The sequence below is a fragment of the Clupea harengus genome, chromosome 18 (assembly GCF_900700415.2).
Source record: "Clupea harengus chromosome 18, Ch_v2.0.2, whole genome shotgun sequence".
In the NCBI taxonomy this organism is placed as follows: Eukaryota; Metazoa; Chordata; class Actinopteri; order Clupeiformes; family Clupeidae; genus Clupea; species Clupea harengus.
The window spans coordinates 3141567-3166917 of record NC_045169.1 but is presented as its reverse complement, the minus strand read 5'-3'; the positions used below and the strand labels follow the sequence as shown (position 1 = coordinate 3166917).

General features: G+C 42.9%; 1 protein-coding gene across 3 annotated transcripts in view; it reads left to right on the top strand.

Annotated features, from left to right (window-relative positions):
• Nucleotides 1-561: 561 nt before the first annotated feature.
• The window catches only part of mctp1a (multiple C2 domains, transmembrane 1a), a 147053-nt gene continuing 122263 nt past the window's right edge, over nucleotides 562-25351 (top strand). For 2 of the 3 annotated variants that reach the window (XM_031585574.2, XM_042710484.1), the window contains exon 1: nucleotides 562-1522. In XM_031585574.2, the coding sequence (XP_031441434.1) occupies nucleotides 1022-1522 (501 nt within the window). In that variant the 5' untranslated portion in view covers nucleotides 562-1021. Of the gene's footprint in view, nucleotides 1523-22401; nucleotides 22599-25351 lie in introns of those variants that run through there. The other variant, XM_042710486.1, reaches the window with a different exon arrangement.

Here is a 25351-nt window from a genome sequence, read left to right as displayed (position 1 = left end):
GTGCAAGAGTAGGCAAGCTTTTACCATTCTCTTTAATGATAACCTTGATGATCTGACCAGTCAGAAGATGGAGACTTGGCCTAAATGCCCATAAGTAGGTATCCAAGGTCATGCCATGAATAACAATAAACCGAGTAGGCCTACATTAACTTGTATAAAGAGAGCACAGCATGAAATTGGTAGGCTATATTTCTTTAGTCAACAGAATTGTCTTGAGTCATTAGGCACAGGAAATAAAGCTAGAGCGACATAAAAGGTGGATTGTCTACAAATACAGGAAATTACACAAGTATCGGATAGTCTCATTCAAATATCTTAGTTGGCACAAAGTATAGTATGGTACAAAGTAGATAGCATTCAAATGAATAAAGCATCCAGAGGCACCACAAGTGACTATGCGCGTTTAATTAAGAGGTCAGAAACAATAGCCTATGCCAAGCCCGTTCGTGTAAATAGTAAGTTGCACGTTTCTGTGCAAGTGATTTCACAAAACTTCAGAAAACATCGGTTTTCTGGGGAAGGTTGGTGGGACGATATCTTCTTGATGTGGGCTTTTTGGCTGGGAAAACGCTACCACGCGAGATGGTGAAGCTGCTGCTGGTAATAATATGCGTTACTGACACGTTGATACAATTTTATCCTGAGGGCCAATTGTCTTTTTTAATTGTAGGACGAAGACACGAGCAGTACTTAACTTGCTTTCAACTTCACTCTGATAGAATTTATTATGAGCAACGCATGGTCATATGGTTTTTGAGAATGGGCTTACTTGAAACACGTACTAAACCTTTCGAAATACGGCAGCTACTTCCGCTACATCACCACTGCAACTGAATGCATGTGCATGAAATGAAATCAAAATTTCTGTGGTTGTGTCAAGTGGGAACAATCAAACGGTCTAACCCGCCTCCTTGAACGAAGCTGGCTTCTTGAATCGATCAGAGTGCGTACTATAGCCAACCCACAGCGACAGTCACTGTACTGCACGCTCAACAGACTGGCGGGCTGCTGTTCGGGGACTATGGAGGAGAAATCTAAGGATGACACTGCTAAAGAGCAAGAAGCAGCATCGTCTTCTCAGAGAAAGATATGGAAGAATTTCCCGAAACCTTTCCTAAGTCCAAAACTAGGTTCCGAAAGACGCAGTGGGGACGGTAAAAAGGAATCCGGTTTATGGATGTTTAAACGAAAGAAGAAACAGGTTTTAGACCGTGTGTTCTCATCATCACAGCCTAATCTTAGTTGCTCTACTCCGGCGCGTTTCGAAGGTGATAAGTCCCTCTGCGGTAAACCGGACCCTTGTAGTGCATCAGGGCTTGCTGTGTCACCACTGGTCACCGCCGATGGAGAATCTCCACGCAAACTACAACTACCCGGGCATGGAAGCCCTAAGCTCGCAGTGTGTCATTTGGTGCTGTCCCATCAGAAGAGCTCGTCCTTGGGCTCGGCATGCTTCGAGAAACTGGTGGTAGACTCTGGCGCCAGCAGTGAAGATGAGCTGGGCAAGCATGCCAGTGATTCTGTAAGTTGTTTGTTTTCAAATAGTGTAGTAATACATCGATTTATACCAGCTGAAATAGGTTGTGAGAGTGTCATCAGCGAAAATTAAATTTACGCATGTGTCGATACAAGTTTGATTTGCTGCGCAATGTATGTTTCAGTATGTTAGCCTACTTATTGTGTAATTCCAAACGAGCAAAAATAATACACCAGGCCACATTTGAAGTATTTTGAGTTCACTTACACTGTGTCCCATATTTCAGTTATTAAAGAATGTAGAGTAAGGCAGGCTTCCTACTACCATAGCGATAGATACTATCCGAGTCATTGATGCTTTCGATATTAAAGGGGCAGGTCTTACAACAAGTATGTAAAGCTACAGTTTTGGTCGTCTCCTTGAAAGTTGCCAGAGCGTGATGGACGGTCCTATCTGGCGGCTGTTGTGTGGTGCTGATGTAACGCTGATATCACTGAAGGGAAGCTATACAGTAGTGACCAGGGACCACTCGCCCTCCAACACAAACCTTGTCCACAGGGTGTGAATTGGCTAAACAGTCTTAATTTGCGAGACCACAGGTTGCTAAATGATAGAAGCTACTACCAGGCTACACCCTGTTATCATTGTTTGCTGCATATAGTGATCTAACATAAACAGCTTTATTTTCTGTCATCAGTTTTTGATGGCTGTAGGCATACATGGATGTCAAAGCTACCAAGGCTGTAGTCTGTGTGATATTTTCCACACCCATTAATCGCTGATCTGTTTGTTCTGACAACAGTCTTGCCCTAACTAGTTTTCCTGAGTAGCATGTGTTGCAGCTGAAAGTGGAATGATAATATATTGGCTGAAATTCGTGTCTGTTTGAATAGACTCTGGTCAGTGGTTTCCAATCCAAGCCTACATCTAATTTAGACCTCCCACATTAAGGTAATGAAGGTAAGGGCCAGCGGCCCATTCAGCCCGAACTTTAACGCTGTCGAGTTAACCTTGACAGCTGGTCGTGTGGCGGAAATCCTCTCTCATCTGCTAAACTTGGATTGGATATGAAAGGAGGAACAAACACTGCCTGGGTATTTTGACAGCTGACAAATGACACAGATGCATCGTGGGAATTTTCATCTCCGTGATGTGAGGACTGGAGTGATTACCAAGATCATTTCAGAGGCATCTCAGAACTCTGGCATGATTGCATATCATACTGAGATGTGAAACGAATGAGCCTATACAAAGGTGCTTGTCACATGCTGTTTTCCAGCAGTGGCTTATTAAACCAGTGAAGGCCATATTATGGAGGCCTATATAATCTTGACATTTTTATATACCTTTATTACTTACCATAGTCAATCAACAATAATACATCTCCCACCTCCAAAGCATTTTGGTTTGAAATTATTCATTTCTGTCGCAGAAATTCCTACAATAATATTCAGCAATTTGTTTTCAATTTGAAAAAGTTTAGATATGTTTAAATATGTGCTTTTGCTTTTAGGTTATGTGTGTGTTATGGCACTGAATAGCTGTTGGGTTTAGTGATAGTGTTTCCATAACAGATATTTATTGATTCGTTTCTGGATGTAACCCTGCTCACAGACAGGAGTTGGGGAAATTACTTCTCATAATGGCTCTATAAGGTTGGATGAACAGTAGCTATCTCCTGCACACAGAAATAAAATGGAAAACTTTCAGGGAGAATTCTACTCAAGCTATTAAGAGTCTTGTTTTTATCAACTAATTATTCCAGCCTCTTAGGTGTCTTCTTTGTTTCTCAGTGGGCCAGTAATGATCTTCTCAAATGAAATGTAAAATGTAATATGATGCCATGATGGATAGGAAAACTGACATTTCCCCAAATGAAGTGTGCTCATGTCCTCTGTTCCATTTTTAAATCTGTGCGTAGGATGTCTTTTCCTTTTAATGAGCCTTTTGCACAGTTTGTGCTTGCTCACCTGGAGCGAGATGCCTTCCTTACCTTCTGTGGCAGCAGCCCCATCCTTTCCCATTTATTTCCACTAACAGCTGCCTTGACTGTTGCCATTACATTGTTTTAAAATGCCTGAAGCCTTTTAAGAAACCCTCATATGTTTGTCTAAAATGAGCAGACTACCAGTACAATTGAAACTGGCAGGCTGACCGCGATTACTTCTTAAGTTTAGGCTTTCTAGAAGAACAACGAGGACCTTGGAGGTTGTTGTTGGCCTGATGAAATCAGAGCACTGGATCAGACTAAGTGGCACAGACACACTTAAATGGTTTCCTGTGGACCACTTGATGAAGCGCGAGGAAACAATGACGCTGAAAGGAGGCCATCAACCCAGAGGGCGGGGAGTGTGAACAAATGTCAGCTCTTGAATCGAATTCATAATTGAATCTCCACGTGTGCCCTCCTCTCCCTGCCTACATTGAGCTCAGCTTCCTCTGTGTCGGTCCCTTGTAAAAAATGAAACACTGAGCTTGAACAGAGCTCTGGAATCATTCACAGGCAATCCCCAATGCTGAGAGCCAAGGAGAGCCTTTTATATATGGAGCCTTTCACATCTCCCTGGCTTGGTTCTTTCCCAGTGTGGTCCGGACCATCACAGCTCACAGTCATGCAGACTTTTGTCAGCTCACAATCTGGGTTTGTCTCATTAAATGTCATCAAGCTATGCGTTACGGGTTTTGATGTTCTGGTGGCTGACTGTTTTTGTTTTGCTCTGCTGTGTTACTGCTTTCTAGACAGCCTCGCAATACTGACTTGTATGGGGGTGGAAGTGGCGATTAAAGAGAGTGGTATCATTTAAATGTTGAAACATAAAATGAGTATTTGCAGGGGTGAGCATGAATTCGCAGGAGATTCTAAAATCATTCACTGGTTTTGAGAGGGAGCATATGATACTTTTCAAGAGGCTGTTGGAGTGTCCAGCAGTAGCAGGGTGTTTGTCTTACTTCGGTTCTAATGAGTCTGCAGTCATGATGAGGCTGCTGTCTGGACAGGTCTGGCAGCCAGGGCAGCCCTCGTTGACGTGATAGATGGGCCTTTTAGTAGCATTGGAGCTCTCTATGAGACATAAAGTGGTTTTGGCCATGGGTGTGTGGCCCCTAGATCACAGGTATGGTGCCACCTAAGGGGAGTGATTGAAATCATCAGTTTTGATGACAGTACTTCAGTCAGGAAGAAATCTTTTCCAACTAAAGGTTGAAATTGTAAGACATGTTGGCCTCACTCAATAGCCTCTTGTGGACAGGAAGTTACCTTCTGTGCTACTCTTGTTATTTTCTCTATTTTCTGTGTCACTTGACTGAATTTAGTCCTGACTTCACTGAGGGCAGCTTTCAAAGAGCCTTCCTCCCTGATGCCCTGACACACTTGCTGGTCCATCAAAGACTACCAATGCTACAGTTGGCCATGTGTAAGCCATCAGCATAACCAGTTACCTACTCACCCTCTGGGCTGGGTGCATCCACTAATGAAGAGATGACACTCCTGTGTTGGTTAGTCATGTTATTTTTGTAAGCCAGTGACCGTGTGCTACACCGTTCAAGAAACATCCCAATCTTTTAGATACATTATCCCCAGGGGACATGGAGACTTATCTGTCTTCTTGAGTTCACAGGGGGAAGTCTGACACGTGTCGACGCAGTGTCTGTTTACTCCCCTAAAGCTACTTGTTTCCCTGTCCTTTCATGGAGATGAGGCCTGTTCAGTGCCAAGTGATGTGGGGCTGTATTTCTAATAGTGTGAGGCAGAAGACCGTGACGTTGAGGTCTGTTGTCTAGAGGATATTTTTTTTCATAAGCAATAGACTGATACCAAGCACACACATTTCCTTGGTCTTGAAGAAAAAACCTGCCATTAATAAGTTGGACATGACTTGCAATTCATCTTTCTATTTTAGAAGGACAACCAATTTGTGATTGTTGGATTACAATTTAATGAACCTGTGCTACAGAGACCATATCTGCAGTTAAAAAAAGAACATTTATAGCTATTGCACCATGTGTGATGAAAAAGCAGGCAACATCTGCCGTATTTCCAAACTGAAATCACCTGGGGTCACGAGGTTAATCAAGAATTATATTAATCCAACCGTGAAAAGGGAGCCATGACTAATCATGAAGTAGTAAACAATCAAAATATTTCACTGTTGTTTGACAAATTAAGGAAGTATTTAATGAATGCACACAGTGGTCCCTAATGCAGCCGACACAGAAAGAAATGCGACAGCGGGATGAAATTAGCCTGGGCTGTCCTAAGGCTGATTTGGAGTCTGTCTGTCTTGCCTTATTACTAACTGAAATCAGTATTAGCTAAATGAAGCTGAACAGTAACTAAATCAAAAGAGTTTGGCACAGGAGAGGTGAATGAGAACTGAACTATAGTGGGATTATCTCTGTGAAGCTAAGTGCTCGAGATTGTCCCGTGGCCTTTCCGTTTTTCATTACTGTTAATTTGGCAAAAAAAGAGAATGTTGTATTGCCTCAGGCAGACACATAAAGGAATTGTATTGCTTTTTATTCGTAGGAGCAGAGCCATAATGAAAGACGCTGTTTGATGTCTGGTTTTGTTGCCATGGCTGGAACTGTTCCCTAGGAAAGGACACAAAGGCCACACAGATGGTCAATAAACATTTACTAAATTGAATGCTTCGCTGTCCTGAGCTAAAACAAACGGCTCATCAGACAGAGGCATTTGCAGTTGAATGATATTGTAGGTCTAAGTGGGCTTTTATGTTGTGCTGAAGGAGTTCCTTTATATGGTTAGCGTCAGCTTTAGTGTGTGGTGTTGTGAAAAAGCTCCTCATGCATATAATAAAGTGACAAAGAGACTGGAGGTAGTTTATGAATGAGAAAGAGTCACTGAGGTCTTCATCGTCACTGAGGTCTTCATCAAAGGGTCCACATTTCAAAGCTTCAGTACATCTTGTGTCTCCTCTTCGCTGATTATAATTCACATATCATATATATACTCTGTTAAATGGGTGTGTAGAGTAGTGTACTTTACTGATTATAATTCACATATCATATATATACTTGTTAAATGGGTGTGTAGAGTAGTGTACAGAAAACGGAGAGCAGTACAGCTCATATATGAACCAGTGATACCAGGGATTCATGTGGTCTTGTTTTATCATTTCATTCCATATGGTGACACCCTTTCCTCTCTAAAAGGAACGATATTCCAGACGTGAGTCATCAGACTACCACACAGACGGGAGGTGGACCTGTCCATCGCTCACATTCATTTTTGGCTGTTCTGTGAGGCATAATTACTTAAAGGAGTTGGCGTATTGATCGAGAAGTGAATAATGATAGGCAGTACGTCCCAAACTGCTCTGAGCAGATAGAGATTGGACTATTTATTACGGAGATAACAACATTAGTCCTGCGTGGAGTCCTGTCTCCGGGTCTCTATCCAGGACACTGTGGCCGCAGGTCTGGGAAGTATTCCATTTGAATCAAAGATGTGGATCTCTGTAGCAGTTGAAACAGAGCACCAGACGTATTTTTTCTCCTCTTAAAAAGTGTTTCAAGATAGATAGGTCTTCCCTGGAGTAATCTGATTAATTATGGCCCAGTTCAGGCTATTCCAGATTTTTTTTTGTCTCAGCTGACATTAAGTAATGCCCTGGTTGCAATCTCATTGATTTGGTGCAGCCCATGTGAAGACACGGAAATTACACTGCCAGGCGCCTACAAAAGACTGGAAATATAAAATAGAAACAGAGACCGTATATGCTATAGGAAGCCGTAGAGTGAGCCATAAACTCTCCCATTTTTCACGTCAGTGTAGGCTGTGCAGTGTGGTCACGCTCGCCTCAGTGTGAAATCTCATTTGGCAAGGCAAACGAGGGCCCTGGCGTTTGCATACAAGCAGATATGATTCAGTGCCTGGGGCTGGGAGAACAGGATGTATTATAGCCCGGGCCGGCGGAAGAGGCAGCTCCTCATAACTTCACAGGCAAATGTCGGTTGTCACGGCGTGATGGACGTTCGTATGTGCAGTGTGCCATGGTGTTAGCATGGGTACTAGTCTGAGAGACGCAGCCGCAGTGTCGCTGCTGTAGCTACCTGCAGTGTTCTGGAGATGTGACTCAGTGAGGCCTTCAGGTGGGTTGGCAGGCAGACGGACCGTCTACTTCTTTTTTTTTGTCCTTTTCCTCCAGAAAGGCCGGCTGGGCTGCTCTCCTAACCATCCGCAATGCTTTCCAGACTTTATAAACAGGACGTTCCTAACATTCACTTCAAATTAGGGTTTTTTGTGCCCAACCTCTGTATTGTGTGTGTGTGTGTGATTGTGTTTGTGTGGCATAACATCTAAGAGAGATTGTTCCATAATCTCAAGTCTATGTTTGGTGCTAGAAGGAGCCTTCGTCTCTTTGAATTACACGTCCATGCGTTCCCCCCTCCATTTGCCAACCCTTTCAAATACCACACTCTTATCACATATGCTGATAATGGCACAAGCTCCATGCACTCTCACTGTGATCACTTTATTGCGTTATGTCTCCCTCATTGATCGCTCCTTCCACCTCATTAATCAGAGCACCGCGTGGTTTAGCTCCATCACGATCCCCTCTGCCGCGTACCAGTCTGTGGCCCAAACCCAGTGGTTAACCTTCGGGAGCCCCTGCTGCTGCTCTGAGCCCCTGGGAGGAGACCCTGTGCGTTTCCTCTGTGCTCTGATACTGTGCCGTGTGTCTGGGCTGGGACGTGAGCAAGCTGCAGGGGAATGATAACCTGCAATTAAAGCCTGCGGAGAGGAGAGGTGCTGCGCGCGGAGAAAAAGAACGCACTCTGCCCCGAGAGTGCCAGGCTACCCGCGGCGGATGTGCGCAGTGCTGCATGAGTTATTTAATCAGACGCAAACGAGAGTTTTAATCCTCACCATCCTTTGTAAGGCTGGCAGTGACCTCAGTTAATGTTGTTTTTTTGCGGTTGAACTGCCAGTGCTTGCTTAGAGTGTGTGTTTGTGTGTGTGTGGTGTGTGTGTGTGTGTGTGTGTTTGTGTGTGTGTGTGTGTGTGTGTGTGTGTGTGTGGGGGGGGGGGGGGGGGGGGGGGGGGGGGGGGGGGGTGGGGGGTGGGGGTGGGTGTGGGTGTGTATTAATTTGACTGGCTGTCCCTATGCGTGACACAGAGACGTAATGGGAGAGAGAGGGGGTGAGGGAAAAAGTACTGAATAAATGATTGCATGTGTTTGCATGAGCACATATAATTACAACTGAGACTTCGAATCGGGAATATAATTATCCATCTCTTTCTATCAGCTGCCACTTCATTGTGCGTATTAAATAACATTCATGCAGTGTATACAGTACTTCTTGAACTTGCCCAAGTTGCCATTTCATATTGTATGCCCACCTCTGTCCCTTTGTCATCATGTAAATTGCGCAGCATGGTCTACTCTATGCTTTATGCAATTGTCTCTCCCATGAACCTCCTTGTGGGCGTCTTCCTCACTATAACAGGCTTCTCCATATTCCTCTGCTACCTTGGCCTTGGTGTAATGAATGCATGTTGGCATGCTAGGAGTAAAGACCGTATCAAATGACAGGCAATACTGTTAATCCAGTATGTTTCATACCCACTCACTGTCATCAGTGTAGCACGTTTCCGGTCATTTCTGGCTGACACATTCCTGTAGTAGAGTGTTGCTGACGACACTAGTGTGAAATAGCCCGGTGAGAAGGGGTTTGGTGCCACCTGCTGGTGAACCGCAGGCCTCAGGAAGCAGTTTTAGGGGGGGGGAAATGAGACAGGATGTCAATGATACAAATCATTTTCAATTTTGACTGAGCCCTTGACGATATCATACTTTAATGTGGTCTGTTAGCCTGGAGCTCGGATGTATGTAATTATTCTCCTCGAATAATGAAAATCTGAACTGAAGTTTGTTTAACGGAGCACATATGACTGTAGGCTGCATTGCTGCTCCATGAATCATCCCTGAACCAATCACATTTTCTTTCTCCACTGATTCCACTTCGTCAGAGGTCACAAAGTTAGTCATGAGATCATTAGCCCTGCAGGTTTGTCTCGCCATAATGCTCCTTATCCTACAGCATTTATCATAGCTGATCAGATATATGTTTCTACCTCTTTCCAATCTGATCTTATAGACCTAGAGCCATAAAGCTGAGTTGCTGATTGTGGTAGTGGGTGCATGGAAATTGTAAACAGATGGTAGATGACACTGGAATGAATTTGGCCCTGATCTGGCGTGGATGCAGTAGATTCATGCCACGGTCGGGGACAGATCTCTTCTAGCTTCAGCTGCAGTCGATGATCATCAGTCCTGCGCTTTACATGGCCGTCATCCCACTGCATAGTTCTCACCACATCTGTGCCATGAAAACTTCACTCCATTTGTGTCCACGGGAAGTGGAATGAGATGAGTAAGTGTGTTAACTAGGAGCACAAGAGGTCTGTGCCTGTGCCACAGCTCAGAAAGTACATTATTTATGATTCCGTCGGCGCGAGATCAAGCGGGAGTTGGAGAGCGGTGGTGTGGCTCTGTGGGGCAACAGCCTAGAAGGAATGCCCCTCTGTGAAACAGTGTTCCACTGGGGATGGGAGTAAACACAGGCGCAGGAGCAGCTATTGTATCTCTCTCTGTCTGTCAGACTGATTCCTGTTCTTTAGTGATTTGGTGTGTGCTCTGTTTACTGTCTTTCTCTGTGTGTGTGTGTGTGGGTGTGTGTATGTATGTGTGTGTGTGTGTGTATGTGTGTGTGTGTGTGTGTGTGGAGTGTGCGTGTGTGTATGTGTATGTGTGTGTGTGTGCGCGCGTGCGTGTGTGCGTGTGTTTGTGTGAAGGTGTGTTCATTACTGCTTATGGAACAGAAGATTGGCTTTTAGTGGCTTTTAGCGGCTTTTAGCGGCCTCTTGGATCACATCCAATACAGCATCAGCTGCAACTTCCTTTGCCTACTCTTACTCTTACTCCATTTTGAAACTGAGGCAATGCGCCCGCTCAGTCAGAGTGCATGATGTCCATCTCATGTCATGAGAAAATGACAAACTCAACACTTAAAAATGTGAATGAAAGAGAAGGAAGGAAATGAACGACTTCAACTAAAGACGTGAGGAAATAGTAATGTTTCATGCACTGATGACATGGTTTTTACCAACACCATTTCACCATCTGACAGCTCAAGTGAATTTGAAGCACACTGTCGCAGCACATCCAATTTTCGCTTCTGCACTGACATCCCAGGGGAGCTGTCTACCTGTAAGTCCTTTCTCTCCTCACACAGATAGCAGGTGTTGACGTAAACCTCAACACCCCAGGAAGGACAGACCCGGTTCCCAATCATTTCCACTAAAATAGAAGAATATAAAGCATGTAAGCTTTTTCCTTGGTTTTGTTTTATTCCCAAAGCAGCTGAAATGGAGTATGCACTTGTTTGGCCTCAACAAGTGCAAGTAACTGATTGAAATGACCTTGGTCAGCATTCAGAGTTGTGCTGTGCGATGTGAGTATATTATAACATCCTATGAGTATACTATATACACCCCTATGAGTTGTACTAGAACTCATAACATCTGCTCCTGAAGAAACATAAACATAAACACATAAAAAAACTAGAAAACAGGATTGCACACAGTTTAATCTTGAGCCATGTTAGTCACGATACACTATTCCTGATATGCGTACCGTATATTGTACACACTATGTATATATTTCAGGATATTTTAGAAGTGGGTTTGTTCATAGCAGGCTTGGCTTGAACCACCACATGGTAGAGCTGTGCACACAGGGACAGCAGGCACAGCAGGCACTCACAGTCCTATTTGAGGTTTTCAGTCTTGTTTCAGTCGGCTGATGCAGAGTCATAAATCACTCCAGCGCACTCTCTCTGACTGACAGCAACATTAACCTAATGGGAATGCACACACACACACACACACACACACACACACACACACACACACACACACACACACACACACACACACACACACACACACACACACACACACACACACACACACACACACACACACACACACACACTGTGAGAAGCACTGCACATGTGCACCTGTACTCAGCCACACTAACTCTAGTCTCCACACACACATACACACTAACTCTAGTCTCCACACACACATACACACTAACTCTAGTCTTCACACACACACACACACTAACTCTAGTCTTCACACACACACACACACACACACACACACACACACACACACACTAACTCTAGTCTTCACACAAACAACAAAGATTCCTCTCTCACAGAGGCATTCATACAAACCCACCTACACCCTCAACAAACACATTTAGTGTATGTGTAACACAACATACAAATAACAAGTAAAGACAAGCAGAATCACCCTACAAATTGAGATGTGGTAAAGATCTTGGACAGGTAAATCTGAATAACACTAATCCCATAGCTGGAGTTTGCTTTTCTTCATTCTTCATTGGCATGGTTTTAGCAAGGGCTTGAAGACTGTGTGAAACAAGCTTATCTCTGTGACAGAGAAGGGCTCATTTCTTGAAGGTCTCCAATAGCATCCAGGGTCTCAGAAGCACTCGGAGGTCAAGCCAGTGGGTGCCCCGTGCCCCGTTTCATAAACCTCAGCATCGATCGCCTGGTTGGATTATGTTGTGGTACGGATGAAGTGAGAATGTGGGGCTTTGCATTTTTCCCAGTCCAGGCTTATTAGAGTGGCCTCATTAGGAGGAAGAGTTGGAGGGTCTCCCTTATCTGCTCTGCACTTGTGCATTTATTAGGACAGTGCTTATCTTAGGGGAAGGTCGGCAGTGGATGACTGGTGACAATTACATACACTTAATGAGGGAGAGAGGGAGAGAGGGAGAAAGAACAAGAGGCTTTGATACCTCTCAGAATAGTGCTTCCTTGCTTTCCTTTAACCGAAAGAGTGTTAATAATAGCATTGCCAAACATACTACACCCATTTTGTAAAAGTGTTTTATGTTTTAAGTATTTTATTGTGTGTTAGTGGTACAGCGCTTAGCGTTGCCGCCCACCAATTGGCCGACCCTGCTTTGATCCCCTGCCTCCGCAGAATGCCCATGTAAGTCGCATTGGATCGGACCTTTCCCGTTATTTTGTGCCCACTCTTTTTTTCCTTTTTCCCTCTTCCTTTCCTTCCTTTCATTTCCTACCCTCCTTTGGGCTAGTTGTAATTCATAGGTAGTTTATCAGCTCTTCGACTTCTGTGTGCAATATTGACTTGCTGTTTGGGTTTGTACGCTCATATGTGAGCCTTTTACACAACACTACTACAATATGGTGAGAACTATTTAAAGCAATTCTGTTTGCCACTTACTCTGTTGTCTCTGTAAATAAATCACAGAGAACTGTACTTCTCTGGGACAACATGCTGTGTCTAGTGTCCGATATGCCAGCAGGCAGCAAGAGTTGCTGAATGAGTTTGAGTGTAATACGATTCGACAGACTCTGTGGGGCTCTGCCTCCTCATGTAACCACACGACAGTGCCGAAGCCACACTTGGTCTGAGTTCTTCAGATCTGCTGGTTTGGTTGGCGCGAACTCTTTATCGGCGCACACCAAAGCACGGAGCAGCAATTAGCCATTAGCAATTAGCCATACGCTCTTTATCCTTAGTGAGTGGGAGGGAGCTGCTTGTTTTTCAAACAGTTTACCTGCTAAATGATAGATACCTCCCTTTTTAGCGATGAGTCATCTCTAAGTCTCTGAGTCATTGGTGCAATCAATGCTTTATTATGAAAAAACATCAACAAGTCATCTAACATTGAAAAGTAGCCAGCTATCAATCATTCTATGAGGCAGGAAATAATTACTTATGAAGTATATTGAGACACACTTTTTAGTGTTCTCTCTGCTGTTTGATGTTTGCTCTCAGTGGCATTCTTGTCATTGGACAAGACAATAGGAAGAAACACTTGAAGAAGTCATCTTTCAAACAGAAGGATTCATCCAAGTCATTCACTGGAATAACACATGAAGTGGGAATTTCATGTCACTGGTAATATTCCCAGAATAGCTTCTCTGCTGAGCCTGACACCAACACTACAGTAACCCTGTAATCTTGGAATCCCCTACCATTTATCTTATATTATATTATTTTATATTCTATTATAAGCCATTGTGGATATAATCTTCGCCACAGACATCTTAAAATAGGTGTTTTTGCGTACGGTGTGGGAGTCTTCCTAGATTGTGTCTCTTTCTGTGATTAGGCGATGAATCACCTGTTTGTGCTTCCAGGCTTTCAGAACTGGACATCAATTTTAATCAGTTCAGTCACATTTGGAAACAAGAATCAAGTAGGTGTTGCAGATGAATCAATACTGAGCAAATACTGCCGGGGGAACAGGAGCGCTCCACAGCAAAGTCAGAATCACAGAGCACAAGGCTGACTGTAAGAATACTTGACCTATCATTCATGTGCTGGCTGCATGCTCTCGCTTCATTTGTGTGAATAGTCAGTGAGTCAACAGCGGCCATTCTCTCCACTTTCAGGAGAGCGCCGCGGAGCTTAACTATTGTGTCATTTATCTTGGAGAGGCATGCGGAGCTTTTTCCCCCAGCCTCTGTCATGGCTGATGTGGTTGGAGGAGAGGGAACGATGCCAAGAGTGCCTTAGACAGGCATCCCCACAACACCCTGAAGCTGCTGTTTTACATAGAAATGTTTCCCATTTCTTTTACTCGGTTGTTTTGTTTTTGCTTACTAAAGGTGTGTTTGTCGAAATTCAAAGAGGATATTGTGTTTTTTCGGGAAATATATTATGTACACACGCTTAGCATTCTATGATTTTTTTGTGTTTCCGTTGAGATCTCAGATCAGATCTCTCATCTTGTTCTCCACACAATCTCTATTTGCATTCAGCTTTGTGAACCTTTGTCCTAGTCACACTGGCATAGAGTACAATCATGCAGCATGTGGAGCTTATTTACATAACACTCGCCAGGTGTTTCGTTAGGTGTGTGTGTGTGTGTGTACATGGAATAGTAAGAGAGAGCGTGTTTGTTGTGTTTAAAAGTAGATTGGGGAAGTTATGCAAAAGGGATTCCTTTTTCCGAAATGGGTTTGCATTCAAAGGCACCACAGTTCAAACTAACAAAACCCAAGGTTAACAGGTGTGCTGTATTTGGCCCCCAGGCCCTCATCAGAGCCTCTGCAACCCTCAGGCCCCCAGGCCCCCAGGCCCTTATCAGAGCCTCTGCAACCCTCAGGACAAGCACCACTTCTTCACACATCCCAGCCTTTTAAATACCATCAGCAGAGGACAAGGAGACACTCAAAAGTCAATTGAGTGCAAGCTAGAGTCAGTAGAATCACCAGGGTCTGTGACTACCTTTTACTGGAGTGCCATGACAGCATATGATCAAGGTCACTCATGCCACTCGTCTTTATGGGTCAAGAAATCACAAGCATACTTTAGTGCCACCCTTGCCCAGTGATATTTTGGGTGAAGTCCAGATCCCCAGAGGACATAAATATCTGACCTGTTGTTGTTTTGACTTCAGTCCTCACGCCTTGTGAGTCTCACTTTCATGTCAGGCCAAGGCTTGTAAAATGGCTGAATGCATTTTCTTAAGCTCTTTTCATTCCACGTATACCACACCGCATCGTGTGCATTTTCATCAGAGAAGGGGGTAGGCGGGAGGGTGGAGAGCTCATGTCAATACACTACACTTATTCTTGAGAGTTGGGGTGTTATATGTACACTACATCATAATAATTGTCCAAAGGAAAAGTTCTGCCTTGTGTGAGAAAAGCAATTGCTGGAATGGAATGCAGGTTAAGAGCCCACCATGGGTATTCCACAAACTCTGAGTAGCTATTTACATTTTCTGAACCTTCAGAGTACCTCAACTCCTAGGTCAACTACTCCTAACTCCTAACATGTAGTTTTACACGATCTTAACTCCTAACATGTAGTTTTACCTTATCTTAACCTCACGTATATCTCTTGCCCTTGTTAATGGACTGTCAACAGAGGGTTTGCATATTGTCCATTGGCTTATCCAAATCAATTTTTTGTTTTGTTTTCACATTATTGATTAATTTGCATGTTATCATTGAGCAGATGTTTTATCCCAAGTGACCTTCAGTAGTAGTACAGCCTATACAGTTTCACCAGGATGTGTGCCACCTGTGTGCTGTTGCTAGCAGTATTTGTGCACTGTTGTTACCAGTCTCACTATTAGTTGGCATACAGGATCCTTTGTATATAGGTTTGTATTCCACAGGCTAACATAAGCATTGTTAGATTTTAGATTAGCTTATTGGGGGTCTCTTGCTGCTTTTAATGCACTGCTCACAACCCTGTGAGATCACTGTTCTTTACATAAACCTTGTTTTAAAAGTGGAATTCAAGCCTTGTTTTTATTATTTAAATGATATAAATAACCTTTACCGCATAGAAAGATTTTTACAAGATGGAAGAGGAAAGAAGTTTTTTTGTCTCGTGCTTTGTTAAGAGAGGTCGTGATGAGCGAGAGCAGATTCCCTGAGCTCATATTTATGTAACTGCAGAGCAGCCGTGTTTGTTGTTGTTGTGTTGTTGTTGTGTTGTCTTCACCCAGCCCTGCCTCAGCTTTTGTTCCTGATCCAGACGCAGTGGTAATTCGTGAATCATGCTCCATGTTTGGCGTAAGTGATCTCTCCCGCTGCACGACGCACCACCCAACTCGTGTGTCATGAGTTTAGCACTCTCAGCTCCCAGCTCCCAGCTCCCAGCTCCCAGCTCCAAGCTCCCACGTCCGACCCATTACCTTAACGACTTTGTCCTCATGCGTCACATGTGCTCCGAATGAACTCCTTACTCATTAAATGAGCTTTCTTGAAACCGAGTAGGTTCCAAATACTAGATTTGCATAGAGTAATGTTCCTCTCACAGATGTACATTTAGTAACCATGCCGATGGAATCTTAATTGGACGTTTGATGCTCAGTGACAGGCAGCAGGGGCACGGAGGGGAGTGGGTGTTTTATTTCCTGCTTACAAGTTTATGGCTCATGTGGTGCACTGGGCTGCGTCTTACATAACTCTTTGGGGAAGCTGATCTGAATTAGTTGCATCCTTAAAATAGTTTTAAAAAAAAACTCTGTAGAGTTGACATGAGCTCCAGTTGGCTTGATTGGGTGAACCATTAGTGGGAGGGAGGTTGTGGTGGGTGGCCATCATATGTCCTGTAGGGAAATAAGTGGCTAATCAAGCACTTATGCTTTCAAAACAACAACGTCTTCAAACTTTATCCTAGTCCCTAGGCTTCTATTGTTCACTTGAGGCGCCCAGATGTGTGTGTGTCTGTGTGTGTGTGTGTGTGTGTGTGTGTGTGTGTGTGTGTATGTATGTGTGTGTGTGTGTGTGTGTGTGTGTGTGTGTGTGTGTGTGTGTGTGTGTGGTGTGTGTGTGTGTGTGTGTGTGTGTGTGTGTCTGTATATGTGTGTGTATGTTATAATGTTCAGCATCTGATTATAATTGGGTGACACTATTTTCCTCTGTCATTAAGAGGTAGCTTTCTAGTGACATTTATTCTGTGTTTTTCTTTTTTCATGTGGCCACCTCTATTAACTATTTCATTGCACCCCCTCTTTCTCTCTCTTAATTAGCCTGCCTATTAATAATGTATACATTCTTTCCATTGTGCCTGTATGAGTGTGATCTGTGGTGAATCAGGAATGTTATCTGCTAGAAATTGGACAACAAGATTCACATCAGCATAGCGGCAGTTAGGCTTCTCATATATAGTCTTTCTGATTTCATTCGACTCAGGAAGGCTCCTGGCTACTTCTTTTGAGCCATTACCGGGAACACGGCCTATTGAAGTCGATGTAACCCTATACTGCTCTAAAAATACCTCCGCAGCTGAATTCAAAAGGACATTGTCACATTGACATTGTCAAGCTGGTTACCTCCCGGTCCATGTCACCATAACAGACAGCTCTGTTGTGACGTGACGTGACTGGAGTTAAGTGATGACTGATGTTCAGAGACTGATGAAACTAGGACTGGTGCAGCTGTGCTTTACTCTACAACACCATACTCGTTTTTCCGCGCAGATGTAGTTTGTCTGGTCAGGTTGCTTGTCTCAACGAGATCCCACACAAATGATGTGAGTCATTCTTGTTGTGCTGTCAGGTCGAAGATTGGCCTTGGGTGAATTGATTGGTGGAGACTTCCATCTCTCATTCACAGTGTTTGGGAAACAATCATCCAGGTTCCTCCTGCTCCTCCTCCTTTGCCTGTTCTTTTAACTGTGATGAACGCCTTTTTCCAAAGCGAAAAACACTTATCAGATGCCGTTTGGTGCAACCAACTTATTCACAGTCTATGATAAGGAGCACATCTTAGCAGAATACCTTGTCATTGTGTTTAATGTACGCATTCAAAGGCTTTGTCTATGAACTCAAGTGAGACAAATGAGAGAGTGAGTTACACTATGACTGCCTCTAAGTCCCAAAGGTACAGCTCTGACTCATGGGTTCCATTACAGGGCTGCTCTGCAACACATAGCAAACAGCTAACCTGTAGTCATAGATCTTTAGCTAACCTGAAGTCGTAGATCTTTAGCTAACCTGTAGTCATAGATCTTTAGCTAACCTGTAGTTATAGATCTACAGCTAACCTGTAGTCACCATATATCTTTAGCTAACCTGTAGTTATAGATCTACAGCTAACCTGTAGTCACCATATATCTTTAGCTAACCTGTAGTTATAGATCTACAGCTAACCTGTAGTCACCATATATCTTTAGCTAACCTGTAGTTATAGATCTATAGCTAACCTGTAGTCAGCAGGAACAAATTATCTGTTACCTCAAAAAAAAAAAAAAAAGCTTTTGTAATTCTGGCTAATTCAATTTGGCCGCCCTGCAGCAATAAATCTCATTCCTGCAAGTTAGTAGCCTCGTGTGGACCATAAAGAGGTAATGCTGAGGACACTGAATCAGAAAGTTCTGTACATCTATAAATTCTCTGGGAAAAAATGAGCTGAATGTGTTGTAAAACAGGCGTAAACTTCTGCACTGCAAGTGGATCATGACAGTATTGACAAAGTGTAGGTTTTAAAATCTGCTGTTTTGTGTTCAGCTGTGTTGCAGTTTATGGCCGGTGATAAAGTGGTAAAAATGTTTCATTGGGTGAGAAACTCAACAGTTGAGAAACAGGACAAAAGTAACAGCACAGTGAAAGCGCTTGTCTGGCTAGATCAGATGTTGAATCACCCTGAGAGTCTGCAGATTGGGCAGATTGAGCGATGATGACTGGGTCAATAATAAGGACCTCTCTACCATATTGAGATTCTTTTGAATGAAGAGTGCATTACAAATAAAACTAGAAAATGCATTTCCTGAAGGAAATACCAGTGCATGAAATGCAAAAGTTAAGAAAGGAAGACGAAAAGAAAGAAGAGTGAAGAAGCAAAGAAGAGTGAAGAAAGGAAAGAAGAGTGAAGAAAGGAAAGAAGAGTTGAAGAAGGAAGGAAGAGAGGAAGAAGGAAGTAAGAGTGAAGAAAGGAAAGAAGAGTTGAAGAAGGAAGGAAGAGTGGAAGAAGGAAAGAAGAGTGAAGAAAGGAAAGAAGAGTGGAAGACGGAAAGAAGAAAAGAAAGAAGGAAGAAGAGTGAAAGAAGGAAAAAAGAGTGGAAGAAGGAAAGAAGAAAAGAAAGAAGAGTGAAAGAAGGAAGGAAAAAAGGACTGAAAAAAAGTATGGAAGGTGTCTCTTAATATATAACAGTTGAATGGAGAGGGACAGAGAGAAGAGGAGCCTTGGAACCTTGGCTCAGGTGTCAGTGAAGCACAGGTGCAAGCCAGTTTAATGACCCTATTATGATGTCATAATGGCCCAATGTAAGTCAATGGGAGAAATTGTATTAGTTTTTCTTTAATATTTTAAAAAGTATAAAATTTAGAAAAATGAGTGAAAGTGTCCTTTACAAGACCTACGCGCCAAAGTTTGAACGAAGTTTCTAAGTTAAGCGGTTCGAGCTGAATTAAGCGCAGAAAATCTTTGTCTTTGTCTTTGTCTGTGTACTGCATATTCCGCCTTCAGACTATTTTGATTGACATAAATATGTCTATGGCCCATGGCTACGGGCCCCGAAGACCCACGGGCCCAGGTGCGACTGCACCTGCTGCACCCCCTATAGTTACGCCCCTGTATGTGCTATATTTTTGCTAATGCACTGTAAAATATAGACTTCAATCTTTTCAAATTTGTTGTCCTTTACTGAAAAATTACAGGCTATTTTACCTCCTTCGTAACAGTCATTTTCTGAATGCCTCTATGAAAGGGTAGAGTTATATGTACTGGTTTTTTTCAAAGATAAAAATAGATTAACAGGTTAAGAAGGTACATCTTAAGATTAAGGGAGACCCTTTTTATTAAGTTCTATTGACAGCCTTTTACATGGAAACAGTCAACGTGCTAATGCCAACTTCGAAACTGTGGACAGCTCTCTCCCCCTCCCTATCGAAAGGGTGTGGCCCCCGAGTCATTTCACTGTCTAGTCAGAAACTTTCTGAAAATGTTCTCAGAGTAGACAGCAATAAGACGGAGTTGTCCACCTTCCTCTCAGATGCTCTGCTCAGATGTGCTGGAGGATAAACAGCTTGTTGTCACAGATGATGTAGCAGTCCTCAGCAAATCACACCTAGCTGATCTGTCCTCAATTTCTCCATGCACACGAGGAAGCTGATACCCGCATGTTATTACATGTGGCTCATGCAGCACAGCATGGTCACCAGAGAATTATAATCCAAACTGTTGATACCGATGTTGTGGTTTTGGCGGTGGCAGCAGCTCAAGGTCTAAAGCCAGCGGATGAGCTTTGGTTGGCATATGGTACTGGAAAAAGTTGTGATACCTAGCAGCCCATGCAATCTCAGGTGGACTTGGGCCTGATGAGGCACGTGCTCTTCCTGTGTTTCATACATTGACTGGCTGTGACACAGCTTTGCTGAGTAAAAACTGGTTCCCTGAGATAAGGATCCACTTCTGCACAAACTGCACACTGTTTATTGATTGATTGATTACTTGTCTGCCCTGCCCTGAGAATTCTTTATAGAGTAGTTGGATATCTTGTCCCCGAGATAAGGATCCAATTCTTTGGTGGCAAAAGCATGACCAAACCTTCCCAGCCCTAAGCAGACTTGCAGAACTTGTGTTTCTTCCTGCTCTTCCTGTGTTTCATGCATTGACTGGCTGCTGGTCATGGGAAAAGACTGCATGGGCTGTGTGGGCTGTCTTTCCAGAGCTTGCAAATGCCCTGTTAGAGCTATGTTCCGCCCCACATGACATTCCACAGGAGGTAATGAAATAGAGGTAATAGAAAGGTTTGTCATCCTGCTCTATGACCGAACCAGCACATCCACAGAAATAGTAGGTAAAAAAAAAAAAAAAAAATCTTGGCAAAATTAAAAAGTGTAATTTGATGTTATGATCCTCTATATCATATATCTATGCAAATTTGTTGCAATTACTCACTTTAAACCAGTATTCTGCCGTTTTGAAAAATAACAACCATCTTAAAATTTGAATGACTTATTTGTGTTATACATGTAGTAACTCCCAATATATGGCAAAAATAACTAACTAGATAATCAATCTCATATTAATTAACAGATGTCAGAAAATTCAACTTAAAGTTGTAATCTTGAAAAATGGCTCCCGAGGCCGCCACATTGAAAATTCATGATGGTCAGATATCTAATTGTTTTTGGACTGTCTTTGGCTATATGTGTACCAAATTTCACGCTTTTATCACAAAGTGCACAATTCTTGTGAACTATGAAGCTAAGCCGCCCCACTAACAGGTGCAAGCCAGTTTAATGACCCTATTATGATGTCACAATTGCCCAATATAAGTCTATGGGGAAATTTGTATTTGTTTTTCTTTAATATCTTAAAAAGTGTAAAGTTCAGAAAAATTACTTTTAAATACAAAAGTCATAGTGGCTGCTATGGTGGTTACTAAGTTTTCATTATAGTAGTGGTTGCTAGGTTGTTACTAGGGTAATTAAAGTGGTTGCTAGGGCATTGCTAGGGTGGAAGTGTAAAGTTCAGAAAAATTACATTTAAATACAAAAGTCATAGTGGCTGCTATGGTGGTTACTAAGTTTTCATTATAGTAGTGGTTGCTAGGTTGTTGCTAGGGTAATTAAAGTGGTTGCTAGGGCATTGCTAGGGTAGTCATGGTGGTTGCTATGGTAATTTAAGTGGTTGCTATGCTGGTTGCTAGGGAAGTCATGTTGGTTGAAAGTAAGTCAGAGAAAGCTGACAAAAGTTGAAAAAAGAGTAGGAATTGATGGACAAATTGAAAGAAGAAACAAAAGAAGAGTGAACAGGAGTAGCTATGGATAATAAGATAAAGAGAGAGTGAAAAAAAAAAGATTGAGAGAAAAAAGTATGGAAGGTGTCTCTTAATATTCCTAGTTATACAGTTGAATGGAGAGGGACAGAGAGAAGAGGAGCCTTGGAACCTTGGCGCAGGTGTCAGTGAAGCACAGGTGCAAGCCAGTTTAATGACCCTATTATGATGTCATAATGGCCCAATGTAAGTCAATGGGAAAATTTGTATTCGTTTTTCTTTAATATCTTAAAAAGTATAAAGTTTAGAAAAATTAAAAATACATAGCATAAGTGTCCTTTACAAGACATACGCGCCAAAGTTTGAACAGAGTTTCTAAGTTAAGCGGTTCGAGCTGAATTAAGTGCAGAAGTCGGTACAAAGAATAATAAGAAGTAGAAGAATAAGAAACGAAGGAATAACAATACAGGGCATTTCATGCACTGTAATAAATTATTATTATTATTATTATTATATTATTGGGCCATGTGTTTGTAAAGACACCACTGTGCATCAGGCCATGTGTATGTAAAGTCTCTGAGGCAGTGGGCTGCAGCAGGATCACATGATAGTAGCAGGGCGAGTGGCCTGTGGTTGGTGTGTAGTGAGAGCAGGGGCCGCCTCCTCTTCCAGAGAAGCAGGTGTTCACGCTGCAGCCGGGGCTTGTGGTCCGGCCGCTTCCTACCACAGCTGCCTACAGGTTTCTGAAGAAGGACGATAGAACCAGCCAACACCGTGTATCAGATAACTAGCCAAGGTAGCTAAGTCATGAACATCATGAGATTCTCGGACAGGAGGAAGGTGAGTACTGTGTATGGGGCTGTATTCAATGAAGTGTCGCTTTAGGGACAAGGCTGCCATGTTTGGCTGAAAGTGCTCAGTCACAGTCGTCATTTGCAACTTTTGTTTTCGAAGTGCATTTTATTATTTGGTAATACTGTATGTGCAACGGAGTGTGCAAGACAATTCCTCTGTGTAATCTAAGCTACGGATGTAATGAGGAAGTCATTTGGTGCGGTGAGTTTTATCACAGCCCTAGGGGGCCCTGTGTCAGAGATGGTTGTGCCTGACAAGGAGCTTCTGGTGAGCGATGGGCGGCAGACTGTGATGGAACTAATGACCAGTAGAAGCCTCTCGAGATGAGCATTTGTGTTGGTGGCTTGACACATGCCACACTCACACATGGTCATATGGTTTTCCCTCTATGAAAGCTGGCCTGTGAGATGGTGAGAGTGAAAGCTTTTGCTGCTTTTTCCAAATGGCATGACTCATCCTTCCCCTCCCTTACTCAATGCAGGCTCTGTCTCTATCTCTCTCACTGTCTGTAATAGATTTATAGTTATACACTTGTTGTTTCTCTTCGCCTTCTGCCACACACAGCCATTTGTTGACCTGTCCACCTTTATAATAAATAGTTAATGCTGGGTTTCAAACTCTGGGTTATTCCATCGTTCTAGTCCACCCAGGATGACATGGAAGAAGTAGAAAAAGAAAAAAGGTTTTCAGAACACAGGAGGAATGTAATAACCAGACCAGATCTTTTTGCTGGTTGATTAAACACGTTTCTAGTCTTTGTGCAGTTAAGGATGACATTTAAGATGCAATGTATCATCTCAAACACTATTGTATTATTTTTTTGTAAATTGTATTTTAATTTAAAGGGCATTCTTCAACTTAGGACCAAGGCACAATTACAAGTTTGCTGTCATCTGGTCATCTGGTAAGATGTCAACTCAAATGATAAATACAAATTAAGTTCTTTTTGAGGATTTTCTGAATGTAATATCTAATGTTATAGGGAATGTGAAATGTTAATCGTTAGAACAGCACACATACTGATAGATATACCGATAGACAAATTAGACTTTGCACCTTATTTGTGCTAATGTTGGCAATTTAAACTGAAAGCCTTGCAGTTGAACATACTGATTTAATTTCCCGCTACTGTTGTGACCTTGTGTTCACATACAGAAATGGCGAGTAAGGGAGCACATGGTCAGAGATAGTGAAGCAATTCATGTGTGAATTGAAAACATGAATGAGGTCTGAATATTGAGTTATCTAACTGAATTGGAAGAAGACAGGGAAGAATATTTTCTAAATATTTTTGTGCAAAATTTAGCTTGAGGTTTAATAGATTGCTTACATAGATTTAGACAAACACACACACGAACACACACACACACACACACGTATAGACACACACACACACACACGTATACACACACACACACACACACACGTATACACACACACGTACACACACACACACACACACACACACACACACACACACACACGTATACACACGTACACACACACACATACACACACGTATACACACACACATACACACACGTATACACACACACACACACACACACACACACACGTACACACACAACACACACATACAACACACACACACCCCTACATGCATGGACACATGTAAAAACAGCTATTTGTGTGTGTCTAAATTAGTTTGATTATTAACAAGTTCCCTTGCGTGTACACAAGTTCTGGTGGCACCAAGTGCCAGGGGCAGGCCTAGGGTGAGGGGCAGTGGACCATTTCCTTAAATGCCATGGCAGCAGATGGCAGGGATGCCCTCAGTCATCAGAGGAGCCGCCCCTGCTGCCTGGTCAGGGCAACACCACTCATTCTCCGTCAGTGGCATCTTCTCTGAGGGGTGTTTTGACATTATAGATTTATATTGATTAATAGTGTTTTAATTGATTATCATTTTTTAATACGGTACATGGTTATACTCTTATATCACATATTCAATTGTATCACTTATTCAACTATTCAAATCAATTTGGATAGTTTTTTCTAAAAACACTATCATTTCAAAGAATCACACCTACTGTCCCATAGACCTGGAAAAGGCACAGAGTAAGTCCCAAGCCGTATTCTCTTCAGTGTCAGCAATGTACACACTGTATTGCATAATCACCACCCGTTGTGTCCAGTTGTCTTTAGTGTTGTATGCAGAAAGCTGTGTTGTCAGAGAGAGTATGGATCGGACCCCTCCTCACAGTCTCAAGCCATGCTGAGTGTGTGAGCTGGCAGCAGTTTTGGGTTACACTATACCCACAAGCACACACACACTCTTTATTATTGGACTGAATCATGAATGTGATATCCCCATTCATCTCTCTTTCTCTCTTCCCCTCTCTCTTTCCCTCTCTCTCTCCCTCTCTCTCTCTCTCTCTCTTCCCTCCCTGCCCATCTCATTCTCTCTTTTCTTTTCTCATCACTCATCTCTACTTTTCTCATATTCGTGTTTCCTCAGTCTTGTCCTCTCATCAGCTGTCCATCATTTTAATTCACCTCTCTCTGTTTCCCTTTCCCCATTCTCTGTGTCTTGGCACTCCACCAAAGTAATTATATTTCTCTCGAGGTGCCTGTGTGCCCCTCAGATGCTGTGTCACAAAAATGGCTTGCCTGCTGTAGCAGCCCTGCCGGTCTGTCAGAGGGTAGTCATGTCGGGGGCCAGTCAGATGCTGTAGTGTGTGTGTCTGCGGACAACAGGGAGGGATCAGGCTTTAATT